The sequence below is a fragment of the Trachypithecus francoisi genome, unplaced genomic scaffold (assembly GCF_009764315.1).
Source record: "Trachypithecus francoisi isolate TF-2019V2 unplaced genomic scaffold, Tfra_2.0 Lachesis_group3, whole genome shotgun sequence".
Lineage (NCBI taxonomy): Eukaryota > Metazoa > Chordata > Mammalia > Primates > Cercopithecidae > Trachypithecus > Trachypithecus francoisi.
In genome coordinates this window covers 30,988,395-31,014,413 of record NW_022681468.1, presented here as the reverse complement: position 1 = coordinate 31,014,413, position 26,019 = coordinate 30,988,395, and the positions used below count along the sequence as shown (strand labels likewise).

The 26,019-nt window shown below is 38.4% G+C and overlaps 1 protein-coding gene across 5 annotated transcripts in view; it reads left to right on the top strand.

Annotated features, from left to right (window-relative positions):
- The window catches only part of GPATCH2L (G-patch domain containing 2 like), a 60,639-nt gene extending 34,830 nt beyond the window's left edge, over positions 1-25,809 (top strand). For 2 of the 5 annotated variants that reach the window (XM_033187337.1, XM_033187338.1), the window contains exons 9-10: positions 9,754-9,848; positions 15,626-25,809. In XM_033187337.1, coding sequence (XP_033043228.1) covers positions 9,754-9,848; positions 15,626-15,783 — 253 coding nt within the window. In that variant the 3' untranslated portion in view covers positions 15,784-25,809. Of the gene's footprint in view, positions 1-9,753; positions 9,849-12,120; positions 12,364-12,397; positions 13,466-15,625 lie in introns of those variants that run through there. The other 3 variants (XR_004431490.1, XM_033187341.1, XM_033187339.1) reach the window with 3 other exon arrangements.
- The last annotated feature ends 210 nt before the right edge of the window (positions 25,810-26,019 follow it).

Genomic DNA, 26,019 nt, shown 5'->3' with positions numbered 1-26,019 from the left:
TAGATGTAATACAGATTCTTGAGGTGCTTAAATGGCCTCAAATGGTCTATAAGAGGAGGCATTTGGACAGAGTTGGGATTAAAAAAAAAAGAGAGACAGAGAGACCTTCCTGCCCATTAGAGAGTTGAAATAGGATAGGCTGTGCTCATTTGTAATTCATTTTATGTGTTCACAAACGTTATGATCTACATATCAGAGTTGTGTGCCCAGCTGGCTGTGCCACTTGACAAGGAGTTTCAAAGAGTAAGAAGAAGACTCACTTCATGCTATTAATTTTGACCTTTGGAGCCATAATAAACAGCCTGAGGTTTTACCTCAGGGCTTGGGGGAAGGAACCTTTTATTAGTCCTGTATCTGTTGATGCTGTGAAGTACAGTATTGCTTTCTCACCTCTTTAGTACCTCAGTTTTGGCCATGTGTGAAGCAGTGTTTCTGCTGTAGTATTGTCTATAAGGTTGCCCAAGCCTATTGGAACTGCCCATGGTATAGTACACAGTTCTTGAATCTTTTGTCCTCTATTGGAGGGTCTCATTGACAGTGGCTGTCAGCTGGCTGGCATCTTACTGCCTAAGTGGAATGATGAAAGCATTTTTTCTCTCTCTCTGTTTTTCCATTGTAACATACCCATCTTTCCAACTGATGTGAAATGATTCGACTCTTATGGGTGGCATGAAACAGCTTCATGATATGCCTACCTTAGCCCAGCTAAGGGAATTAGATTAGGGAGAATTTTCAGGTGCCAGTGAGCAGTTTGTCACAGACTACTGAGGGTTAGATTTAAGTGAAAACCATTAGTGGAATTGCTAGGATCGCTTCCTGTTAGATAAGCCTCCTCTGTTTCCTATGATAATTGTGAAGTGGTTTTTTTTTTCTTCCTAGCTGCTCCTAGTGCCATAGGCCTAGATCTTTTCCCAGGTGCAAGTCTGTGAAAATATTTCCCCCTCTGACTGCTTAATAAATGTCAGTAAACCCTAAAGGTAAAATCGCATGTAAGAAAGGAGTCTCACATTTAATCTAGGGATTAAATCCCTAGATTTAATCCTCCTTTTTCTCCTTTTACCCTAGCACTGACTTGTTCTCTGATGACAACTCAGTGTCTCAGAGTATTAATTCTTTCTTGAGAAATTGGCCTTCCTACTGTGTTGTGAGCTCCTGGGGACGGGACCTCAGCTCGGTCATCTTTTTTCTTCCTCTGCACATCCAGCATAGTATGTTACATTGGGTAGGCCTCCATAAATTTTTGTTAAAAATAACTGAGGTGAACAGATTAGTAATTAAGGAGAATAATTGGAATATATGATATATATGACCTTTGGTCCCTAGAAACATCAAATTTTTTCCTGGTGTTACTTGTTTGTGTTAAAGAAAAGGTATAGAAAACAAATACCCTTTTTACATTGAAATTTATTAACTTTCTAATTTTTAATTTTTGTGGGTACATAGTAGGTGTATATACTTCTGGGGTACAAGAGACGGTTTGATATAGGCATGTAATGCATAATAATTACATCATGGAGAATGGGATATCCATCCCCTCAAGCATTTATCCTTTGTGTTACGAACAAACCAATTTTACTCTTTTAAAACGTACAGTTAGATTATTATTGACTATAACCACCCTGTTGTGCTATCAAAGAGTAGATCTTATTCATTCTTTCAATTTTTTTTTGTACATATTAACCATCTACATTCCCCACCAGCCTCATTACCCTTCCCAGCCTCTGGTAACCATCCTTCTACTCTCTATCTCCATTAGTTCAATTGTTTTGATTTTTAGATCCCACAAATAAGTGAGAACATGTAATTTTTGACTTTCTGTGCCTGGTCTATTTTGCTTATTATAATTATCTCCATTTTCGCCCATGTTGTTGCAAATAACAGGATCTCATTCTTTTTTTATGGCTGAATAGTACTGCATTGTATATATACACCACATTTTCTTTATCCATTCATCAGTTGATGGACACTTAGGTTGCTTCCAGATATTGGCTATTGTGAACAGGGCTGCAGCAAACTTGTGGGTACAGATATCTCTTTGATATACTGATTTCCTTTCTTTTGGGTATTTACCCAGTAGTGGGATTGCTGGATCATAAAATAGAGTCAAAAAAGACTCTATTTTTAGTTTTTTTGGGGAACCTCCAAACTGTTCTCCATAGTGGTTGTACTAATTTACATTCCCACCAACAGTGTACAAAGGTTACCTTTTCACCGCATCCTCACCAGCATTATTAGTTCTATTTTGGATGTAAACCAATTTAACTGGGGTGAGATGATATCTCATTATAGTTTTGATTTGCATTTCTCTGATGATCACTGATATTGAGCACCTTTTCATATGCCTGTTTGCCACTTATATGTCTTTTGAGAAATATCTGTTCAAATCTTTTGCCCATTTTTTTATTGAATTATTAGATTTTTTTTCTATAGAGTTGTTTGAGCTTCTTATATATTCTCATTATTAACGCTTTGTCAGATGGGTAGTTTGCAGGTATTTTCTCCCATTCTGTGGGTTGTCTGTTCACTTTGTTGATTGTTTCCTTTGCTGTGCAGAAGGTTTTTAACTCAATGTGATCCCATTTGTCCATTTTTGCCTTGGTTGCTGTGATTGTGGGATATTACTAAAAAAATTTTTGCCCAGACCAATGTCCTGGAGATTTTTCCCAGTGTTTTCTTATAGTAGTTTGAGATTTCAAATTTAAGTCTTTAATCTACTTGATTTGATTTTGTATATGCTGAGAGATAGGGGTCTAGTTTCATTCTTCTGCATATGGATATCCAGTTTTCCCTGCACCATTTATTGAAGAGACTGTCTTTTCCCCAGTGTATGTTCTTGGCACCTTTGTTGAAAATGAGTTCACTCTGCATGTGTGGATTTGTTTCTGGGTTCTCTGTTCTGTTCCATTGGTCTGTGTGTCTGTTTTTATGCCATTACAATGCTGTTTCAGTTACTATAGCTCTGTAGTATAATTTGAAGCCAGGTAATGTGGTTCCTTCAGTTTTGTTCTTTTTGTTTAGGATAGCTTTGGCTATTCTGGGTCTCTTGTGGTTCCATATAAATTTTAGGATTCCTTTTTCTATTTCTGTGAAGAATGTCATTGGTATTTTGATAGGAATTGCATTGAATCTGTAGATTGTTTTGGGTAGTATGGACATTTTAAAAGTATTGATTCTTTCAATCCATGAACATGGAGTATCTTTCCATTTTTTTGGTGTCTTCAATTTTTTTATCTATGTTTTATATGTTCATTATAGAGATCTTTTACTTTAAGTTAATTTCTAGGTATTTAATTTTATTTGTGGCTACTATAAATGGGGTTAATTTTTAAATTTCTTTTTCAGATTGTTCACTCTTGGCGTATAGAAATGCTACTGATTTTTTTGTGTTGATCTTGTATCTTGCAACTTTACTGAACTTGTTTATCACTACTAATAGTTTTGTGGTACAGTCTTTAGGTTTTTCCAAATATAAGTTCGTATCATCTACAAACAAGGATACTTTGACTCCTTCCTTTTCAGTTTGGATGCCCTTTAGTTCTTTTTCTTGTCTGATTACTCTAGCTAGGACTTTCAGTCCTAAATTGAATAACAGTGGTGAAGGCGGGCATCCTTACCATGTTCCTAATCTTAGAAGAGAGACTTTCAGTTTTTCCCCATTCAGTATGATACTAGCTGTGGGCCTGTCATGTATGACTTTTATTATGTTGAGGTATGTTCCTTCTATACCCAGTTTTTTGAGGATTTTTATTCTATATAAAAAAAAGAACTTTTCATTAACTTTAAAAATGAGTGATTTTTGAAGGTGAACTATTCCTTAAACTAGCTTTGCCATTGGCAGACAGACTGTTTGCTCTCCATAGGAGTGACTCTAAACATCTTTGTTCCAAATCTAAAGCAGTCACTTCAGTTATTTTTTTGCCAACATTGGTTCTATTAAACATGCATGTATTTCTCAAAGTATTTTTTTTCCCTAAAAGTACATTCCTGCCCCAAGGACATAGTGATCTGCCCAGTTTCCTAAGTAACACTGCAGTTTTAACAGCTCACCTGATCTTTCAGTTACCTGCAGTAAAAAAGAAAACAGAAATGTTGTGTTTATGCTTGGATAGAAAGAATCCTCTTTCCATTAATTGTTAATCTTCAGCATTCACCTTCACACTTGTAATAAGAATTTAGTGACTTTTTCTGCGATAAGAATTTTTTTAAAAAGAGTGTACTTTTTGCTTTTAGTGCTCTTTCTTCCAACTCTGCCCTGGCAAATGCCACCACAGTAGGGAAACTATCACACTCTTAGGGGAAGTACTGATCCCACACTTACACTGTGAAAGAAGCATATGCCCCAGGTTTTACTGGCCTGAGTGAAGATTGTCCCTGAGGCCCTGATCAGATGAAACAGAAAAGGCATAGCCTGTCTTTTCTCTAATTGCGTATATACTGGGGAATAGTATTTTTATCTAAGTGTATATTAATTTAATCATTCTATTATTCTTTAGGTTGAATAGTTAGATCTGTATTATTGACTAGGTTGACTCTGGGAATTTGGTAGATTTTTCAACTCAGTAATTTTCAAAGTAGGTAGGTGCTTATCAGAATTACCCAGGGAAAAATTTAAAAATAACTATGTTACTGATTCTCCTCCCACTCCTGCCCAGCCTACTAAATTAGGATCTTGATAGGGACATGTGTATTTAGTAAAAGCTCCTTATATAATTCTGATAACCATTTGCCACTCCAGTTGAGAATTAAGTTTTAACTTGGTGGAGACTTTAACTTAATACTTAGCCTTTTATACACTATGCCTAATTGAAAGATCACTTCCCCTAGCGTATTACATGGTTTGCAACCCAAGAACAACCATATACTACTCTTGAAAAATAGTTTTGAAATATCTCGTTAATCTTTTACCCTTTCTACTTGCAGGAAGGGTCTCTGTGTTGATGAGAAAGAGAAACTTAGACTCTTTTATCCTTTTTGTTACCGCATTTGTGCTTTTGTCCCTCTTTTAGTTTCCATTTTGAGAGTAAACAGTGATGCTTTCCAAGTAAAATAACACACATTAAATAAATAACACGTTAACAAGAAAAGGAGCCAACTGGTTGTTAAGTACCCATAAATGAAAATGGGGTTGGGGAGGTGGTCAACCTCTTTATTTTTCCTTCCCTTCTTTAATTTTTTATGTCTGCAACCCTTGATGGTCTGGAATTATTTGGGGATAAACAAAAAACTGGAACTACCTCTTCGATAGGAAGCTGAAGCTGTAGCAGTTGCCTTAGCCACATGCTAAGGTTCCCCAAAATAATACAGGCGGCCCTGCCAGCCCCACACGTAGTAGTATTCTTTATTCCTGAGCAGGGCTGTGCTAATATTCTGGATGTGCCATGCTGCATGACAGCTTCTGTTTCCTGCCTCTAAATCCTCTTGCTCTAAGCACCCAACTTCCTTCTTCTTTTCCCCAGACTTGTTCTTTTTTTTAGTTCTTCTTTTTAAATTTTTATTTTATTTAAAAAAAACTGACACATAATGGTTGTACGTATTTATGGGGTACACAGTGGCATTTCAATACATACAATATGTAGTGATCAAATCAGGGTCATTAGCATATACATCTGCTCAAACATTTATCATTTCTTTTTGTTAGAAGCATTCAATATCCTCCTAGCTATTTGAAACTGTGTAATATATAATTGTTAACTGTAGTCACCGTACAGTACTGCAGAGCTAGAATTTATTCCTCCTATCTAGCTCTAAGTTTATATCTTTTAACAAATCCTTTTCTATCCCTCCCTTCCCATACCCCAGCCGGAAGTATCCTCTGTTCTACTTTTTACTTCTATGAGATCACCTTTTTTAAGCTTCCCCTTATGAGTGAGAACTGATGGTGTTTAACTTTCTGTTCCTGGCTTGTTTTCACTTAACCTAATATCCTCTGGTTCCATCCATGTGGCTGTGAATGACTGGATTTACTTTTTTTTTTTTTTTTTTTTAATGCCTAAATAGTATTCCATTGTGTAGCAGGCTTGTTCTGGGTCCTCTTCCTTCTTTGTCCTCTAGGGTTCTTTCCAAGTAGATGGGGCTTTCACATAAGAAAATAGATTTTCCCAAGCTGTGAACTCTAGCAGTACTAATGTTCACTTAAAACCAAGAAAGAAGCAAAATGTCTTACTGTACTATTATAACAGTTTGATCGTTTTTCTTCTTCCCTCCCCAAATCTTGTCTAGGAAGGGACATAGAGAAAAATGTCCTCGTATACTGACTGCTAAGATATGATGTTATTCTACCTCCTATGAAATAGCTCTCCAACCTCGAAATGTGTCTTAAGAGAAATGTTTTAAGAGGGAAGAATCATTTAAACTGAGTTTTAAAAATGAACATACCTTCTCTTTATTGATACCCTAGTTTCTTTGTTATTTGTATTCTGTAACCTGAAAAGCTGCACAGCTGCAGGTAGAACTTGGCTATAAGATCCATCAAGGCAGAGATTGTCTCTTGTTTATCACTATATTCCTAGTGTTTAGTACAGTGCTTGGCAAGAGTAGGTGCTCAGTAAAAATTTAGTGAACAATGAAAGAAGCAACAAAACTGCTAAGTAGAAAGGAAATAGTCCACAAAAGTATATACTTTTACAATAAAATAATTCACTTAACAAGCTTCATTACTTGATTTCCTTAGAAAGTCTTCAGTTCTTTCCTGTTATAACCAGAGGAATTTACAAAATCTGAAGGATTTAGGATATTCAAGACGACAGTTAGATTTAGGAATGGGGTGGTAGAAGTAGACCATTTACCACAGAGAGAAGTAATATGCTGGAGGCATAACAGTCAAGGATCACTTAATGTAGAGACAATTGACCTGAAGGCTAAACAATATCGCCTAGAGGAGCAGGGTGGTGGAAGGACCACCTGAGCCATTGAACCCACAATAACACCCTAAGAGTTGCAGTGTAATAACCTGTGTGTGTAATAATAGGTAAGTAATACTTACTCTCAGTTTGCTAAAGTAAATAAGCATTTCCATTAAAAGTTGTTAAAAACTTAAACATTTTAGTGCATATTTTTTTTTACTTCCAAAATGACACTATCATTTTGGTAGTGTGTGAGATAAGTAGTACTGACTAGATCCATAAAAGAGTTGATAATATGGGCCTTTTCCCGTGTTACCGACATATGTCAAACATACAAAATGGTAAAAATGATGGATGGGGGCAAATAAAAGGCAGTATTTGTGTAGCTCAAGTTGATACTCCAAGAATTCATATCTTAATATACTTCTTGAGTACTTATGCTTCTCATTTTGCATCTATCTCATGAAACTCAGCATATTGTAAACTGTGATCTTGAAGAGGCAATGTTTTTAATTAACTTTTTATTGAAGGATAAACATACAGGGAAGAGTACAAAGAAATATACACTCAATGAACAGTCACAAAGTTACAGTCAAGTAACAAGCATCCAGATGAAGACAAAGAGCGTTATCAGAAAGAACCCCAGAAGCTCCCTGTGCCTCTTTCTCTGCCTGTCTTCCTCTCGCCACTGCTGTAGAGCGTCACCATCCTGATGTCTAACAGTAACATGGTTTAGCTTGAAGCAATGGTGTCAACATTTTTTCTGAAAAGCTTTGGAAGTTCCTTTAATGAGCTTCAGATAAAGAGGAAAGAAGTATGACTATACACTGTTAGCCTTTGTTTGACTTTGTTTCTCCTTCTGAATCATGCCTGAGGATAAGGATGATTGAATAAGATCAGAGTGCTTGGATAGTCTCAGTTTAGGTCTGTACTCAAGTCCCATGTTTGTGGAAAAGATGGATGCTGTATGTGTTCCACATTTCTCTGTTTTGAGGAGAAACACAATTTTGTCATGTCAACTTTATTTTCTGCTTGTGTCTGGACTTCAAAGGGAATTACCACCACTCCATTCAGACTGAAGTCCTGTCTACCTTTGATGTTGTCATCTATGTTAATTTGTTATTAAATCAGCATGCTGCCTAGACTTATTCCCAGGATTTATGCAAGGTATGAAAAAGGAAGTGTTTTCTCTACTTTACACATTTATAATTAGCTGTTTAGAATTAACTATTTGGGCTTTCAGAATTAATTATTCATGAGGTATTTGACTTAATTTTCTGTACAGGACAGAGTGATCAATAAAAGGTGCTTTGGATGGAATTTTCCAAACCACTGGCTTTGTATTATAAATCTCAGCCTGTAACATTCTTCACATTCCTAGTTTCTTAGGATTTTAGTCAAATTCTTATGTTTTCCTATTTATAAATTGAATTGACTCTTAAACTTTTGCTATTTAGAGAAGTGAAAGAGTGTGTGTGTGTGTGTGCGCGCGGTGCATGCATGCACCCCTTTCAACTGTGCAAGTTATTTTGGGGGCTTTCTGAGTCAAAAAATTTGTCCATTCAACAGCTGTCTTGTTGCCTTGCTAACCAGGTTTTCTTAGGTTTGTCTGAGGTTCCAGTTTTAAGACTACTAAGGGTCTTGATCCTCAGCTGGGACTACTGATTAGGAGTTTATCTGGTATAATTTTATATGTTATTTACTTTGGCTAGTTTTTTAAAATTGTGAAATGTACATAATATAAAATTTACTATTTTAACCACTTTTAAGTGTTCAGTTGGCCATTTGATTTTTAGAACTTGTATTCATTCATAGCAGTTTTAATCAACAGCTGATGAGGATCGCCTGTGTGCCTTGAGCCAAAGTTGGTAGATCATTGGAAAATTATCAAAGAAGTGTAAATAAAGTTTGTTCTCTAGATCCCTGTTCTTAAAGAGATTAAGCCTTCGTGTTTCATCAGAGAAGCAAGATATATGCACACCAGTTAAACATTGCTTCATGGTAGATGAGGCCCCAAATGTTCAAGGGAACACTTTGTGTAAAGGTGAGACTCATTTTGGTCTTTATTCAGGGGCAGAATCTGTCCAGTTTGAGAGGGACAAAATCTTTACATACATAAAGAGTTTTTTTAGTGCTTTCTGCATGGCCAGGTCCTGAGCTAAACACTTTGTAACATACATAAAGATTTTTATTTTACTTCTTAATTTGCATACAGTACAATACATTCTTGGGGAACAGTGGTGAACTAAAATAGCATACCAGCTAGTTCAGTGTTAAGCCCATTGTCTTTCACAGAATCATTTGCTTTTAAAATAAGCTGAATATTCAGATGAAGGAACATATTGTCACATAATTAGAAAAAAAAAGAAAATATTTTTATTTTCTTTTTTTGCCTGTAAAATAAAAAACATAATTAGTATTTTTAAAAGTCACAGAAGCCAAACTTACTTAACTTGTGATGTAGACAGTATTAAAAATTCAGATTTACATGGCAGGAGGTTAAACTTCCTATTAAAATTCTGTGCAAATATCTGTGTTCATGCAGCATTAAACTTTTCAATGTATTACCTCTTGGGAGTATTTCATTAGTGAGTTTAGAACAATTGTGGTTGTAGTTTTTATGAAAAATAATTGTATAAAAATAAGCATGTAATGCAACACATATTTATTGAAATTAGTCTTGAATATCTCCTACGCTGAAATCAGGTAAAAAGTTTAGAATGGGTGTGTATTGTGGATAAAGAGTGAGTTATTATTAATTCTGAATAATGTTGTCCCAATGCTTAATGGCAAAAGATGGTGCCCATTTTATTTATGTCTGTAATGGGTTAAGGATTTAAACTGGACTACATGTAATGTCTTACAATAAGAATTAAAAAGTTCAAACCTTTTTTCTCTTCTTAATCTGCAGACAGGCAAATGTACATTGGGGACCACCATGTTCACGTGACATCAAGAGGAAGAGGAAACCAGTGGCCACAGCATCTTTGTCTAGCCCCAGTGCAGGTGATTACATGCAGTTATCATTTATTGAGCATGTACCGTGTGTCAGGCACTAAATTATGTGTTTCGTATACCTTTTCATGTAATGTTTGTGATAGTGTAGATCATTTTATTCCCACTTTACATGGGAAAACTGAGACTACAAGAAATAATTAGCCTAGTTCTCGCTGATTCTGAAGTCTATGCTTTTTCACTGTTACATGACTGTCTAGAGTTTGAAACCCTATACTCCACTATCAGCAATCTCCAGTCATCTGAGCTTTTGTTTTAGCACAGACAGGAAATTAGGTCCATGTTAATGAAAGTCCAGGTGAGGTGGCAGTTCAGTCAGCAGTCAGGCAGTCACACGGGGTTATTTACTTTCTTATTTTGCATACAGTACAGTACATTCTCACTGCTTTTATAAGTGGACTGCTAATATTTTACTGGTCATGACATTCCTAATTCAAAACAATTTTTTAGGCTAAAAGTTTTCAGTTTTTTTTTTTTTTTTTTTTTTTTTTAACAAAACTAACACTAATTGGTAGAAGCCAAAATAGTGCTTATCTTTGGTGGGAGGAGGGGGGCAGTGACCAAGAGAGGGGCACAAAGAAGCCTTCTGGGCTGTTGGCAGTGCTGCATATGATGAACTTGGTGTGGTGTATGGCTGCTTACATAGGTAGAATCTGGAGCTGTGCACTTAGGATTGATGTCCTTCACTGTGTGTATGTTATCCTTCAATGAAAAAAAGGGGAGAGTTATGTATTTATTAATATTTCAGTGAGAAAACTGGATATTGAATATGTCATTGAATATTTTATTTTCTTTAGAAAATGCTACTATTATATAGATCAGAGCAGTTGATAGCTGAATAGAGAGTAAACCTCAGACAGATGGGGAGGGAGCCCTATCCTCTACCTTGACTTAGTAAATTTTGGTGAACTGTGAAATTGTCCTCTTTGAGCTTCTGTTTGTGATGTCTGCTTGATGGTGGTTCATACTGGACAGTCTTCATCACAGGTCTGATGATTATAGTACTTTTTTTTTTTTTTTTTTTTTTTTAGTGCTTTCCACATGGCCAGGCCCTGAGCTGAACACTTTGTAAACATTATTTCACCTAATCTTTGCAACAGCCTTGTAAGGTAGACGCTGTTTTTATTCCCAATTTACACATGAGAAAACCAAGGCTTAAATCACTTCCCTGAGGCCACATGGTTGATAAATTGCAGAGCCAAGATCAGACCAGTTTCCCTGTGACTCTAGAGCTGTCCTTTCGAGCACTGCAGGTGTTCTTCTTTTTGTATACAACAGGATCAAGTCCAGACTGTGACCCCGCATTAAAACTCAGATCCTCATTCAGTCTGTGGTATTGGAAGCATTAAAAGAAAACCACCCTTCTTTTATCTTTCTGTTCTTTTTTTTTCTCCTTAATATCTAGCTTCTAGTTTTAGCTTTTAATTGCTTATAAGAGAGGAACGAACCATTGGGAAGAGTTTAAAATCCTTATTCCATATTCAGGTTGGGAAATGTGTGTGTGTGGGGTTGGGTGTTAAACAAGACTTGAGCATTAAACATTTCCCCTCCTGAGCCCAGCTCCTCTCCTCTCACTTGTTGACTAAGCCCTGCTTCACTGAGCATTTTCTTTTTTTTCTACCCACAACCTGAGTGCCCCATGGAGGTGAAGGACATAGCCTGAGTCTGTGCCATCAGTCAGTAGAACAAATGGGCTTGCTCTGCCTAACATCGGGCCATCTCGGATTCCACCTCTTTTATAGGAATGAGTGATGAAGAGAGGTGCGTTCCGCTTTGCCGCTGTATTAATACACATCAGGGGCCAGCTCCTGGCACTAAATCACGCTACTGCATACATCTGTTATCGGACTCTTCACCAGTGTGATGAACAAGACTGCAGATAGAGGCTTCCTTGTGTCATTCTTTATAGGATTTTCCTAAAAGAATAAATAGCTCAGATCTCTGCCAACACTCTCCCCTGTCACTGTGATGAATTCAGCTTCTTTCTTAAACATGCAGCCACAAATCTTTTCCCTTTTTCCCCCTCCCCCACTGGTAGAAAGTTTTGAGTTGAAATTGACTGAATTTAAAGATATTAATAAGGGTAGAGAGGTGAAGAGCAGGAAGAAACAGTATGTCTTCCTTGTCTTTTTGTGGTAATAGTAACAAAAGGCCAAGGAAAAAGACCGTAAATGACCATAGGGTTGTTAAATAGACCCATTTTGAAAGTGTAGCACCTTTATTTTCTTTGTATCTTCATTCTCCCCTCCTTATGGCTTTCTAGCCTGCAGGTGTCTAGTGCACAGAACCACATCCTGGATCTTAGTGAGCAAGCATGCTAACCTGCTTCTGAGACTTGATACACCAGAACAGGGCTTTTCCCGCAAGTGTCTCCCTCATGCTGAAGTGAACTAGCTGAATATGCTCTTAAAGAATGTACTCAGAAAAGAAAAAAAAAATGGATTATCTTCTCCAAAATTTGAGACTAAGTAGCTGTAAAAAACATAATAAGCCCAGATGAAAACCAGACTTCGTTTTCTTGAAATGATTTTCTTCATCAGAATGGTAGATCAGAGCCGTCGGCATGCAGATTCCAATCCTTCAAAAAGTAAACACATGGCTTTTGATAAAGCGGATTTGAGGTGATCAGAAATTCTGTTGAGAACCCAGCTATTTGTGTGAGTATATTTTAGCTATCCCCAAAACTTTTTCTGACCTTTCTCTTTCTGGGATAGGATATGTGTGCTTAGAGTATCATTCAGAAGGATACCTAATAGTTAATCTGCTAATTAGTTATATCGGTTTCAAATACTAGGTCAGTGACATAAGAGAAAGAAAGAGAGAGAGAGATGTGAATTATCAAATGGATTGTCAGATGCATTCACAAGAGCAGAACTGCTTATCTGTTTTGCTCACTACTGCACCCCTAGCATCTAAATGAATACCTAGCCCATGGAACAAACCCACTAGTTATTTGTTGTAAGAATAAATTATTAGAATCTTAAAGTTGAAACAGAGTGATTCCTGATGTACTCTAACCACATGGTTGGATTCAGTAGTTCCATTTTAGGATGTCCCTTTTCTCGGGAGTCATAGGGCAAATTCTTACTGCCCACTGTGTCTTTTTAAAGTTTAAATGTTTTTTAAAATTAAACATGTTTCTTAGTAAATATTGAATGGGTATAAAAGAACGTTTATAGCAGATATGTAAGGAGTAAAGAAAATACAGCAAATATCCATGTACCTACCATTCACTTTAAGAAAAAGTTAAAATTTTCTTTTTTAAAAAGTTAAAATCTTCTTTAAAAGTCTTCTCCCTGCTCTCCTCAGAGGTAAAAGTTATTCTGATTGTTTTTTATCGTTTGTCATTCTTTTGTTTTTTTTCAAGTAGTTTTAGCAGACATATGTATCTTCAAGCAATATATTGTCTAGTTTTGTGTTTTTGAACCCTTGTATATATGGAATCAAAGTATGTCATATTTTATGTTGCAGCTTTCACCCGGTTCTGTTTTTGAGATTCAGTCATGCTTTGTCCTGCCAAAATCTTTTTCAGCTGCCATGTATATGGTATTCCATTGTATGAATATGATTAATATACTATAATTAAATGTTCTTGATGGACATTTGGACCGTATTCCTGTTTTATGCTATTATGGAAAATACTGCACTGTTCTCTGAGAGAACAAGTGCAAACATTCTTTGAGGCCACTTCCCGCTCGTTAGGATGGCTGTATCAAAAACAGAGAGCATCAGGTGTTGGTGAGGATGTGGAGAAATTGGAACCCTTGTGCAGTACTTGTGGGAAGGTAAAATTGTGCATTGCTGTGGAAAACAGTATGTAAAAAAAAATTCCTCAAAAAATTAAACATAAAACTACCATATGATCCAGCAATTCTGTTTCTGTGCATATACCCAAAAGAATGAAAAGCAGAGACTCAAAATAGATTTTTTGCACACCTCTGTTTACAGCAACATTATTTGCAATCGGCAAGATGGAAACAACTCACATGTCCATTGCTGAATGAACAAAATGTGCTGTATACATACAATGGAATATTATGTAGCTTGAAAGTCTTTCTTATTCAGAATGAAACTGCTACAAGCTACAAATTGGATGAAGACATTTGCTAAGTGAAATAAGTGAGACATAAAAGGAGAAATATTGTATGATTCCACTTTTATAAGCTGCCTAGAATAGTCAAATTCATAGAAACAGAAAGACAAATAGTGGTTGCCAGGGGCCAGGGAAAGAGGGAAATGGGGAGAGTTATTGTTTAATGGGTATGGAGTTTCCATTTGAGATGATGAAAAAGTCCTGGTGATAAATAGTTGTGATAGTTACACAGCAGTGTGAATGTACTTAATGCGACTGAACTGTACACTTAAAAATGGGTAAGACAGCAAATTTTATATATATTTTACTGTAATAAAAAATAGCACAAAAAAAAAGTTTTTCTAGGGTAGTGCTTTTTTCACTGCAGTTTGGTGACCATGTAGGTATAGTTTTTTGAAACTTATTACCAGTTAAATATGAGTGAGTATGTGTGCCTGAGTTTGTTGTGAGTGTGTGTGTGTATGAGAGAAAAAAAGAGAGAGATTTGAGTTGTCAAATGTATTTCCTCCTGCTCTGGTGAAGTTCCAAAATGTTTGAAAGCTTTTGCCCTCAAGAAACTCTTGTATCTAGAGTAACAGCTTTCAAGATATTTTTACATTAGCTCACAATAAGAAATTCATGTTTGAATATGTGTGTTGGTTGCACATGTAAATCTGAAATAAATCCTGGGTGCATGCTGATACTTTCTATTTTTTTCACTGAGAAAAAAAAGTAATGGTCATGACCCACTAAATTGAATTTTTGACCCACAATTTGAAAATTACTGTTCTAGGTTACATTTCTGGGAGTGGAATTATTGGGTGACAGGGTAAAATCCAAACTTTCCTAGGTTTTGCCATATTTTAGTATATATTTGTTCTTAGCAGAGTGGGTGGAGATGATGGTTTGTGCCACTCCACTCAGGGGTGTTTGGAAATGTGAAGTAAATGTTTGTTTGTCACAATGACTGGGGAATGTTCCTGGCATTTGGCAGATAGGATCCAGATCGGTGAGTGTTCTGAAGTATACAGGACAGCCCTGCACAAGCCATGTCTCCTGTCCAGAATGTCTTTAGTGATCTTATTGAAAAATATTGGGCCTGATTGTGCTCTTTTTCTGCCATTTTCCTTGTTGTATGGTATATATTTATTGGTAACACTGCCCTGTCAGAGGCATGGGTTGTGGCAGGAAGAGCGTGGGGTTTAGAGTCCAGTATCTGTGTTTGAATCTTGATATTTAACCAGCTCTGTTTTATCCCTGAACAATTTGTCTGATCTCTCTATACCTCAGTTCCCTGATCTAGAAAGTGGAGATCACTATGAGTCATCTCTACGAGTATCTATGAGTAAGGGTTTGTATTAACAATTAAGATCATGAGTATTCATTGTTTAAGCAATAGGCACGTAAGTACTTTATAAGTGATTTTTACTACATTATGAATGCGTGCTACTGAATTTATTTATTTGTTCAATTGAACCCATTTTCTCAGATTAGGAAATACTATCTTACTTAAATCTTGTCTTTACTTTTTTGTAGAGAAAAAAGAGATACCTCATGTGGCCACCCCTTAGGTTACTAGGACATGAAGTATAAGGATTAAGAAAATTTTGTTTCTAAGTGTCTTTCATTCTAATTTGTCTTATTCTAATTTATCTCCCCTTGATGTTTTTGCTCCCCTCTATTGTAACCTTACTAGTTCACATGGATGCAGTGGAGCCAACCACACCAGCGTCACAAGCCCCCAAATCACCCAGCTCTGAGTGGTTGGTCAGGACCTCTGCAGCAGAGAAAGCCACAGATGCAACTACTACATTTTTTAAAATGCCACAAGAAAAGAGCCCTGGATACAGCTAGAGAGCAAGACTTCACCCTCCAGGAGCTGACTGGGTGTTGCTGAAGCAAATGTTGGACTTTGTGTTAGATAGTCTTGCATATCTTAATCGACATTCCCAGTCCTTTCACCACCAGAACCAACTCCTCTTTCAAACACAGCAGTGGACTCTCTCTCAGAAGATCATGTTGTGGGAGTCTTTTTTTTTTAATAGTAAAATATTGAGGCAGCAATTTTTTACAAAAAGGTCATCCTCTGCTCTATTTGTTACCTTGTTATTGCTGTCTCAACATTTACTACAGCTCCATTTACAGAGCTGTTGCTTTTTTGCAGTTGTCTTTGTTCTTGAAAAATCAGTAACTGCTTCTGCATACGTTTTGTGTAGAGCTTTTAATATCATTTGAGGAAGTTCCAAATTTGTAGCCAGTTCCAAACAAATTTAAATACTGAGTTGAGGCCTATATGGAATTGTTTGCAGGAGATAAGGCTTGCCTTTGAGCCTACTCTTGATTCACGCAGAGTGCCAATAAGATAAATCAACGAGGTTCTCATTTTGGAGCCTCAAAAGAGACACCAGCAACTGGGCCTTGAGAACTTCCATTTTTTTGCAGATTGTCTGCAGAAACTCAGACAGCTCATCAGCAGCAGCAGCTGTATTGTATTTTACCTCATCTTCAGAGTTTATGTTCTACTGAAAGAGGACGTGTGTATACATGCACACGCACACGCACAGCTTGGTGTAATGGAGAAGATGGTTTAGGTGTACAGCAAATTTAAAATAGTCAGTGAATTGTGTCTTACTACTTCATGTCCCAGTGTAAGCCTTTATGTCCTAAGCAGAACTTTATTGTTAGTATTATAGGTTAATAACCTGCAGCAGAAATTCATACTCTATTATAATAATGGCTTCTTGGGGCCATGCTTTGGGGAGGTAAAATGTCTTTTTGACATGCCTTTATATTTGGCGTGTTTATGATGGCTTAGCTGCATGTGGAGTTATATATATAGTCGTGCCTGAAGTTGGATGCTACTTTGTCAAAATGAGAAATAAGTGATGACCTGGAGCTGCTGGAGAGAAGCCACGCTTTCTAAAAAGTATTATCAAGAGTGTCTGTCATTCATTCAGGGGCCTGGCTGACAGAAGGACTTTTTTTAATACCAATGAGTGCATTTACTCTGAAATACACAGAAGCTCTTGGTGAATTGCTGCCTGCTCTGGTCACATTGTAGGGGGACTCCCACTCATGCACCTGCTTATTTTCTGTCTTAAACAGGTGCTGGATGGGGCAGCACCTCCTTCCCCCAAAATGCCATTGCCTGTGTTTCCCATACAAAGTGTAATGATGGGTTGCTTTATCATACTCCCTTTTAACAATTATAGTCCTTATCAATGGAAACTCCAGATTTCTTTATCGATGAAGTGGGGAGGTGGGTGGGCATGAATCTAGTTGGAAAAGGGGACTTGAAGCTAAGTTTACATGGCACTTTAAGACTGAGAACATGTCAGTTGTTCAAATCAGGAGTATGGTAGAGGGAGAGCAGGTGGAGATGATGGGACGGGAAAGTGTTGAAACCAGCCCAGCATGCCTCTGAGTCGCCCTTGGTTCTCATGCAGCAGTGTGTGTGCTTACAGGGGTGTTCCACCCTTGGTTCTCATGCAGCAGTGTGGGAGAGTGCTGAAGCCGGCCCAGCATGCCCCTGAGTTGCCTCTGGTTCTCATGCAGCAGTGTGTGTGCTTAACAGGAGTGGAGATGATGGGACGGGAGAATGCTGAAACTGGCCCAGCAGACCTCGGAGTCACCCGTGGCTCTCATGCAGCAGTGTGTGTGCTTACAGGGATTTCCCAGGCTGCACTTCCTTTCCCTGTGGGCTGCACCCACAGAAGTATAGAAAATATGTCTGTTGCATATAAATTGGTACCACTGAATTGTTTTAATGATGAGGTTAGATTTTGTTGTCATGTGCATTGTCACTATAGTGACCTGTGGCATATATTTTTAACATACTTGGTTGGGTTTGAGAGAAATCTGTGGACATAATTTTTTGTTTGTGTCAAGCTGTATGACTCATGCAGTGATTGGTCCCATGATCATGGCCTATTAGTGAAAACCGCCAAAGGTCAGGTGGCCAAGGTGTTCCCACATTTTTTCTATATAACTTATTGCCTGATAGTCCACCTTTCTACCTATGATTAAAAATAATTTTTATATACAACATTATTTACATTTCAAACATCTCTACAAAGTCATGCCATTTTAAGGAGATGAAAACAGTCACAGAGTTGAGTGACTTGCTCCAAATCACAGAACTAAGCCAGGACTAGAATCCCAGACTTTCAGATTTTTTCTGCCCTGGGTTATAATCTCTTGTTTTTCAGTGATAGACCTGAGTCAGTCTGAGATGCTTATTTATGAAACAGTATACCGTGAATATTTATTATCTTCTTGGGCATGCTTTTCTACCCATTTTGAATACTTTCAACAGGGATTACCCAAGAATGCAACATCTACCTGTAATAAATGGGGAGAAAGTTAGTTGCCTGAGAGAATAGAATATTAAGCACACAAATACTTTCCAACACAGGGTTGTAAATTGTGCTCCTCATTTTAAGGTGCTGTATGTGCATGTTTAAGGAATTATTAATCAATGTATTCTGCTTGCTTTCTGTATTAACCAGTTCCAGAGGATAGCCTTAGAAATGAGTGTATTTTGAATCTTAAAACTTAAAGTTTCTTTATATGCGGCACAGTGTATAATGTCATAAGTTAAGAAAAATCTATTATCTTTCAAAGAAATTACCTAGTTTCAAAAATCAGGTTTTGTAATCAGTGTTGAAAAACTCGGAAACACGACTTACTTTGAGGATGATCCTTGAGCTCATGTATTTGATCTGCTCAAAAGTAATAACTAAAGCTGAGTTAAACAGTTTTTATTTATTTTAAGGTTCTGATTTTTCCCAGCTGGCTACACAGATGGCTTGTCTGAATCCTAATTTTGTGTGTTTTCCACGATGGGCAGAAGTCAAAACATTATCTGCTTCTGTGAGGATCATTAATAAAAAGTTGGTTTTAATGACAAGTTTAAGGGAATTTTAGATGATTTTTCAGATGCAGTATTTGAAAGGAACAAAACTCTCATGTTGCCTTTTGTTGTTGTTGTTGTTGTTTCCTAGAGGCAGGTTCTTGATCTGTCACTCAGGCTAGAGTGAAGTGATGTGTTCATAGCTCACTGTAACCTTGAACTCATAAGCTCAAGCCATCCTCCTGCCTCAGCCTCCTGAGTCGTGAGAACTACAGAAGTGTGCCATTACACCTGGCTAATTTTTTAAGTTTTTGTAGAGATGGGGTCTTGCTCTGTTGCCTATGCTGATCTTGAACTCCTAACCTCAAGCAATCTTCCTGCCTCGGCCTCCCTAAGTGTTGTAGTAATAGGTGTGAGCCACCATGCCCAGCCTTGTGTTGCCTCTTGGTAAGAACTAATAAAAGGAAATTAGTAGCTTGTTTACCTGGTACCGGATTTGGAGGGGGCTGAGTATAGTTTTTACTGAGTGGTATGTGGTTGGAAAATAGGCCACATTAGCCTTGAATTGTTTAGAAATCAAATGCGATTCGAAATTTTAGAGGACATTGCTGGGCTATGAAATAGGCTACTAACAGGGCTATTTTTGTAGCAAAATGGCCAAAAGCTGAAATAAATCTTCTTAGTCTGTGATGCTTGTAGAGCATCCTTTGTTAAGTAAAGCACAACACCTAGGACAAGTAACTAAACTAGTTATGACTTCCAAATAAATTGATAGAGCCTTGCATTTTGGAGTTAGAGACACTGTAGCTGTATCTATATACCTGTAATATAGCCTGGGAAGTTCTGTTGCTGCAGAGTTATCATTAAAGTCACTTGGAATTGAAGAAGATACGGAGTGTTGAGACAAAGGAACTAGGCTGGCACAGTCATTGCTGATGCGATGGGTTCTCCACTTTGGCTCCAGGCATAGGCTCCTGGTGGTGATACATGATTCATTTCAGGCCTTTGTTTCATTTTGGCTTCATTACTGTGGTTCTGAGCCACACAGGTTTCTCCCCCTGGGGAGAAGACTGTAAAAACCTCAGCGTTAGCAGCTGTGTTCAGTGCCCTGTATGTCTTGTGAAGCTTATCTGAGCTGGACTGAGAGCAGAGTGGCTCACTCTAGCAGCTGTGGATGCAGTCTAGTTGGAAGCATGGCTTGGAGGACATCATGGTTCATGCGATGGTTGGAGGGATGGTAAAAGCAGTTAGCTCTTGTCAGCTGCTTCCCTCTGCTAGTGCTTGAGCTGCCAATTTTGTCTGTCAGTGTTTCCTTATCTCCCACTCCTGTTGTGAAAGGTCACAGAGTTACTGTCACTGGCAGCAATTTCTCCCCTTAGAAGAAATCTGGTACAGAGGGAAAGGGTGAGGAAAATGGTGAATTCCATCACTCAGAACTAAATGCAAGTGGCACAGAGACGCTTTCTCCTGTGTTAACGTCTCCAAAAGATGAACATCAAATGCCCAGAAACAGCAACATCAAAAAGAAGAAAGATGAGAAGTATTGTTGAAGAGTATGGACTACAGGGTTTTTAACAAGTCCAGCAAAACAAACTTATGGCCAAAAGAAGACATTTTTCTATCACTGCAAGTAGACATCATAATGCTTGGTAAAATTGCCAGATTTAGGGAATAAAAAAATTTTCAAGTACAGTATTGAAGAATGGGGGCATATCCTGAAGACATTCAGCAAAGAAGCAATCTTGGCAAGGTGGAGAAGCGGGAAGCAACGTGGAGAGAAAGGGAGCTGCCCAGCAGGAATTCTCAGCGTGTGGTCCCTAGGCCAACAACACCAGCACACCTTGCCCACACCAGACCTACTGAATCAGAAACTGCCAGTGCAAGGCCCAGCAGTCTTTCCATAAGCCCTCCAGGGGCCTCTGGTGCATGCTCAAGTTTGAGAACCATAGACTTTGCCACAGTTAAAAAGATGTTTTAATGGACTGATCTCCTTCTAAGCTCTGAGATGCGCTAATATTCCCGCCATAAGTAAAGAGATGGTTTTTTTTGTATAATTCTTTGCAGAAACTGTTAATGTCTTTATTTCTCATATTTTTTCCCCTACAAGCTCCTGAAAGATCTTTTTGAAAAATTGACAAAGGATGCTATCAAGGGCTATGTTTAGATGGATGGAAATAACCTTGAAAATGGATAACGCCTGGGTGTGGTGACTCACGCCCATAATCCCAACACTTTGGGAGGCCAGGGCAGGAGGATTGCTTTATCGCAGGATATGAAAACCAGCCTATGCAGCATAGTGAGACCTTGTCTCTACAAAAACTTCTAAAAATTAGCTGGCTGTGGTGGTGCATGCCCGTGGTCCCAGCTGCTTGGGAGGCAGAGGCAAGAGGATCACTCGAGCCCAGGAGGTTGAGGGTGCCGTGAGCCATGATCTGGCCGCTGCACTCCAGCCTGGGTGACAGAGCGAGACCCTGTATCAAAAAAATGAATAATCAAATAAAAATGGATAAAAATGTAACAATGAATTGTTAGTCTATGAAAGTCATTTTTCACAATTGGCAGTAAAAATATGATTTGTCTAAGGTATGAGTTTACCACATTTGTTCATAAGATCTTAGTTGCAAGGGAAAGTATCATGTATTTTCTAGCATGATAATGATGAATCATTTAAAGTATGGCTCATAAAAATGAAAAAAATATATTGGAAGAAAAAACCACCTTGGGTGCATAGGTGTGTAATAAATAGCTGTTGAGTTACTGGTAATCTCTTGCTAGGACTGAATCTCAGTACTTCAGAGCATGTAAAAATCAATTTTCTGTGATCCCACTTAATCACACCATGTTCTCTTTTTTTTAGATTTCAGCTAGCGATTCTGCAGGGGTTGGAGACCAATAGCAATCTCATGCTTTGTTGTTGTTATTGTCTGACTCGTGGATTCAGCATTTCAGAATATGGTACTCTAATCTTAAGGCTTTGAAAAAAAAAAAACCGTGGCCATTTTTTCTTTATATTTTACTTGTGTTAATTGGGCTGGGTCCTAATTGGTTGCCAGAGCCCGGAAATCCAGGTTCTGTCTTTTCAGGGCGTATGCATAGCTAAAGAGTTCATTGTATTTGCAAAGGTACACTAGGAGTTCTCATTTCCTCAGATGCTCATGTGTGTAGGCTGTTAAGCTCTCATTTCAATTTTTGCAGTCTTTTAAAACACCACACAATTTTTCTTTTCCATCTTAAAGACCAGTTAAAACTACCTCTGGCCACAAATGTTAGTGTTACTAGATATTATCAAGGTGTGAGACTAAAAAGTTAGAAGGCTTTAAGATGTAAATTATATAAGTTAATGTTTTATTTCTCTGAAAGTTCTGACCCTTGCTGACCTCTCATTCAAATGTTTTTAATTGAAAGGGGTAAGAAAATATCAGAGAACTTAAAGATGGCCGTTGTGACTTTGACTCAAAATCAACACATTTCATCATGTATAGGTCTTACACCTTGCTTCCTCAAGCGGGCCATGAAAAAAAATCTCATGACCATGCAAACTGATGCCACCCCAAAATCATAGTAACGATTTGAATTGCTCTCAATATTGATCTCAAACTCCCTCCTGTTGTCAGCACCTACTGCAAACTGGCTATTATAAACCCTTTCTACCCCCACCTCTCAATCTCAGCAGTTAATCTCAGCCCTCCCCCACCACGTAACAGCCTCGGGCAGAACTTCCCGCTTAGACACCCTCACACACACCCTTACCTTCTTGCCAGTGCCTGTCCTGCCCAAGATGTGCCCTAAGCCCTCTCCCTTGATAAATGACTTGATCTAGATACAGCCTCACACTCCTGGCACATACAGCTTTGCATTTAAACATGTTCAGATACTCCTGCTTCAAACAAAAATACCTTTCCTCAACCCTTTGAAATCCTAACTACCACTAAAGTATACTGCCCTTATCTGCACTCTGTCCATTCTGCAGTCCACTGAGGCAGTGGATTTTAACCCTGGCTGCATGTTAGCATCACCTGGGAAGCTTTAAAACATCCTAATTCTGGACTGGATGACAGACACATTAAATCAGCATGGGGAGGTGGGACGGGTTTCAGTCTTTAAAAAGAAGTGTAGCTGAGGCTGAGAACCACCACTCTAAAACCTGGCTGCTACCCTTGCTACCATTAAAACTTCTTGCTGGATTCACCAGTGACTTCTGCTGTCAAAATTTAGCCCATAGGTTGATTTTTATGATACTGATGCTATATAACCACTTCCTTCTTTGGAATGCTCCCTTTCCTGACCCTGCTTTCCTGATTTTTCTCCCACTTCTTCGCTCTTTCTCAGTTTCTCTGGGTTGTTTGGTAGGTCAGTCTAGCACAGACTGGATGCCAGTCTCTGCCACCACCTCCGTTACTTAAGTGAACACCTGTGTGCCAGTGAGTTCCGTTGCCGTACCACCTAAATGCACCAACTTAAAAGCACAGATTAGAGGGAAGCGCTCACATTCACTAATCACTGCAGGCTTCTAGGAAAGCATACTAAAGGACTCTGGTCCTTCTTTTACCTCCCTTGTTCCTCCTCCAAGCCCAGTGAGGTAGGAGGAATTGCTGATTAGATTAGTGAGACTCTAAGGTGGATCACTCTTGTTTACTTATGAGTTGCTGTTTATGAAAAGATGACCTGGACTGTGGTCCCTCTTCTGCTTTCTCCTCTTCGGGGTCTTGGCCTGGTAAGGGGGCCCGTGCCCAAAAGAGGCTCCTCCACCTAATGCTGTCTTCAATCTGTGGCTTTCTGTTGCTGGTTAAGATTTTAATTGGGCTGCCTCATCCCTTTTTGACCTTGAGTTTCATGTTGATCTTTATCAAGGAACTTTTTATTGGGGCATCAGCACTAGCCCTATGAATACAGTGAAATTTGATTTCCCAGTCTACTGTTACCATTGCATGCTGCCCCTGGAACTGGATATATGGGTTCCACTTTCATCAGAAGTGATGCTGTGTGTTCCTGATGTCTTTGAATCACTAGTTTCTGATTCAAAATACGGGGTAGATGGATCTGATTAATAGTCATATGCCTGTGTCCTGGCTAGGAAGTCAGAGTGAGGTTATCTGGAAAGTTGAGCTTCCTCACATGTGGGAAGGTACTTCAGATGCTGGACAGCCAATAAGAATGACAAAGGTCCACCAGAGCCATTGCCTTAGTTACTGATTCAACAAACATTTACTGAACACTGATTAAGCCAAGTCTTCCTCAGGGACCTCTTAGGGAAGAGGATAACTGCCCTAAAGCAGGATACTCCTGGGCGCCTTAGATATACTATCCTTGAGACTATTAGGCGCCTGTCCAGAATACCTAATAATAGTAATAATGGCAAATATGTACTTAGTGGTCTGCCATTTGGAAACAACATCTCACTCAACAACTCTAAGGGTAGGTACTTTTATCTCCATTTTAAAACAATGAAATACACTTACAGACAAACTTGCTCAAGTCACATCTATTAAGCGTCAGTGAAGATTCAGATTCAAGTCTATTTGATGTTAAAGAGTGTCTGTTCCCAACCAATACCTCTGCTGCCTCTTTTGACAAACTGAACTGTCAGAGGGCATGTACGTATGCATAAGCTGTGGGCCACTAGGCCCTGGGCCAGTGTCTGATGAGACCTCTTTATTGTTTCTCTTGGTGGGCTGTTTCTCTACCAGGCAACTGAATGGGCTCATCCCTTCTCGGTGCGTACATGATTGAATGGAGATAGCTGGTTTCTGTGACATCCTCTTATAACAACCTAGTTTTGTTCTTGAGAGTGACCAGAGCGAGAGAAAAGTCAAGATCTTGCAGATCTTGCAAACCTATGGCAATAAAAAGGTATTGTCCTTTGTGTACCAAGGCACAACTGATTCCTAAGCGAGGAGGATCTGTGTTATGAGATCATAATGTTAGTGATAGACTGTTTTCAACACCTTGGTAAACATTTCTTTGACTGCTAGCAAAAGCTGCCTGAGCAGTCTTGACTTTTAGAAATGTCCCTTCATTCAGTAGATGTGTATAGAACACATTTTATGCCAAGCACTCTGCTAGGAGCTGGGTATACAGAGAAGAAAGGCATTCCTGCTCTCGTGATGTTCATGGTCTTCTGAGGAAGAGACAAGAAAAGCAAGTATTACGGTGTAGAATGAGATAAGAATGACAGGGTATTTTGGCAGCAAGGAAGAGGGCACTTTAACTCAAACTGGGCAGTGGAAGAAGTAAAAAAAAAACACAGAACGAAATCCTGAAGGATGAGCAGGAGTTAAGAAGAGTGGATCAAGCTCTCCAAGGGTAAGAGCATGGTTTGTTCAGAGCACTGCAAGTGTTTTCGTATGGCCCACATATAAAGCTTATAGAGGAACAGAGAGAGGAAGGCAGGAGACAGGAAGTGAAGGGTCCTGTGTATACTGGCTTACTTGTTGAGTTGGAGAACTATTGCCGTATTCCTCTGCTAAGCTCAGGGTGCGTTCATGGAAACCCTACTGCAACTGGCCCATTGTGCATACAAAGCTGGAACTGAGATGTGAACAGGTTTGCATTGCCTTGGTCACCTTCCGTGGGAAATATAGCTAGGCCCACTTATTGGTAGGAGCTACTGACATGTTACAACTAGGTTAAACTGAATTGGAAGTAATGCTTTATTTGGAATCATGGCTGACTGATTCCATTACATGTTCTAGCATGATACCAGTCTGAGGTTATTCCCCTTGAACCACCAACTTAGTAGAGTTTAATGCACGATGTGATGGTCTTAGTTCCTTGTACTGTTCTTAAGCAACAAAGTTGTTCAACTGCCAGTTAAGTTTTTTGGGCTTTGTTTCTCAGTAGTGACAGTAAATTTGTGTTGATCTGTTTACACCTTTTGGACTGAACACCTTAGCAATCTTTGATATTTTAAGCTTACAGAAAGTGCCCATGGGATAAAACCAATCTGCTGGCTCACACTAAGTTCTGATCCCATGATTTTGGTCTCATTAATACCATGCTATAAATAAAGTTAGCTAAACCTTTTGAAACTGCATAAAAGTGAAATAATTGCAAGTTTTGGGCCAACATTTTTCCTGAACAGCTTCTGACTGACCAGCATTTTAAATTAGGTGATATAGTCTAGCTTTTGTACATAGAAATAAGAAAGTGACTTTTATGTTCCATTATTAAAATAGTATAGGGAGGACAGGTAAATATACTAATTTTTCATTGCTCATACTAGAGAATTAAGGTATATT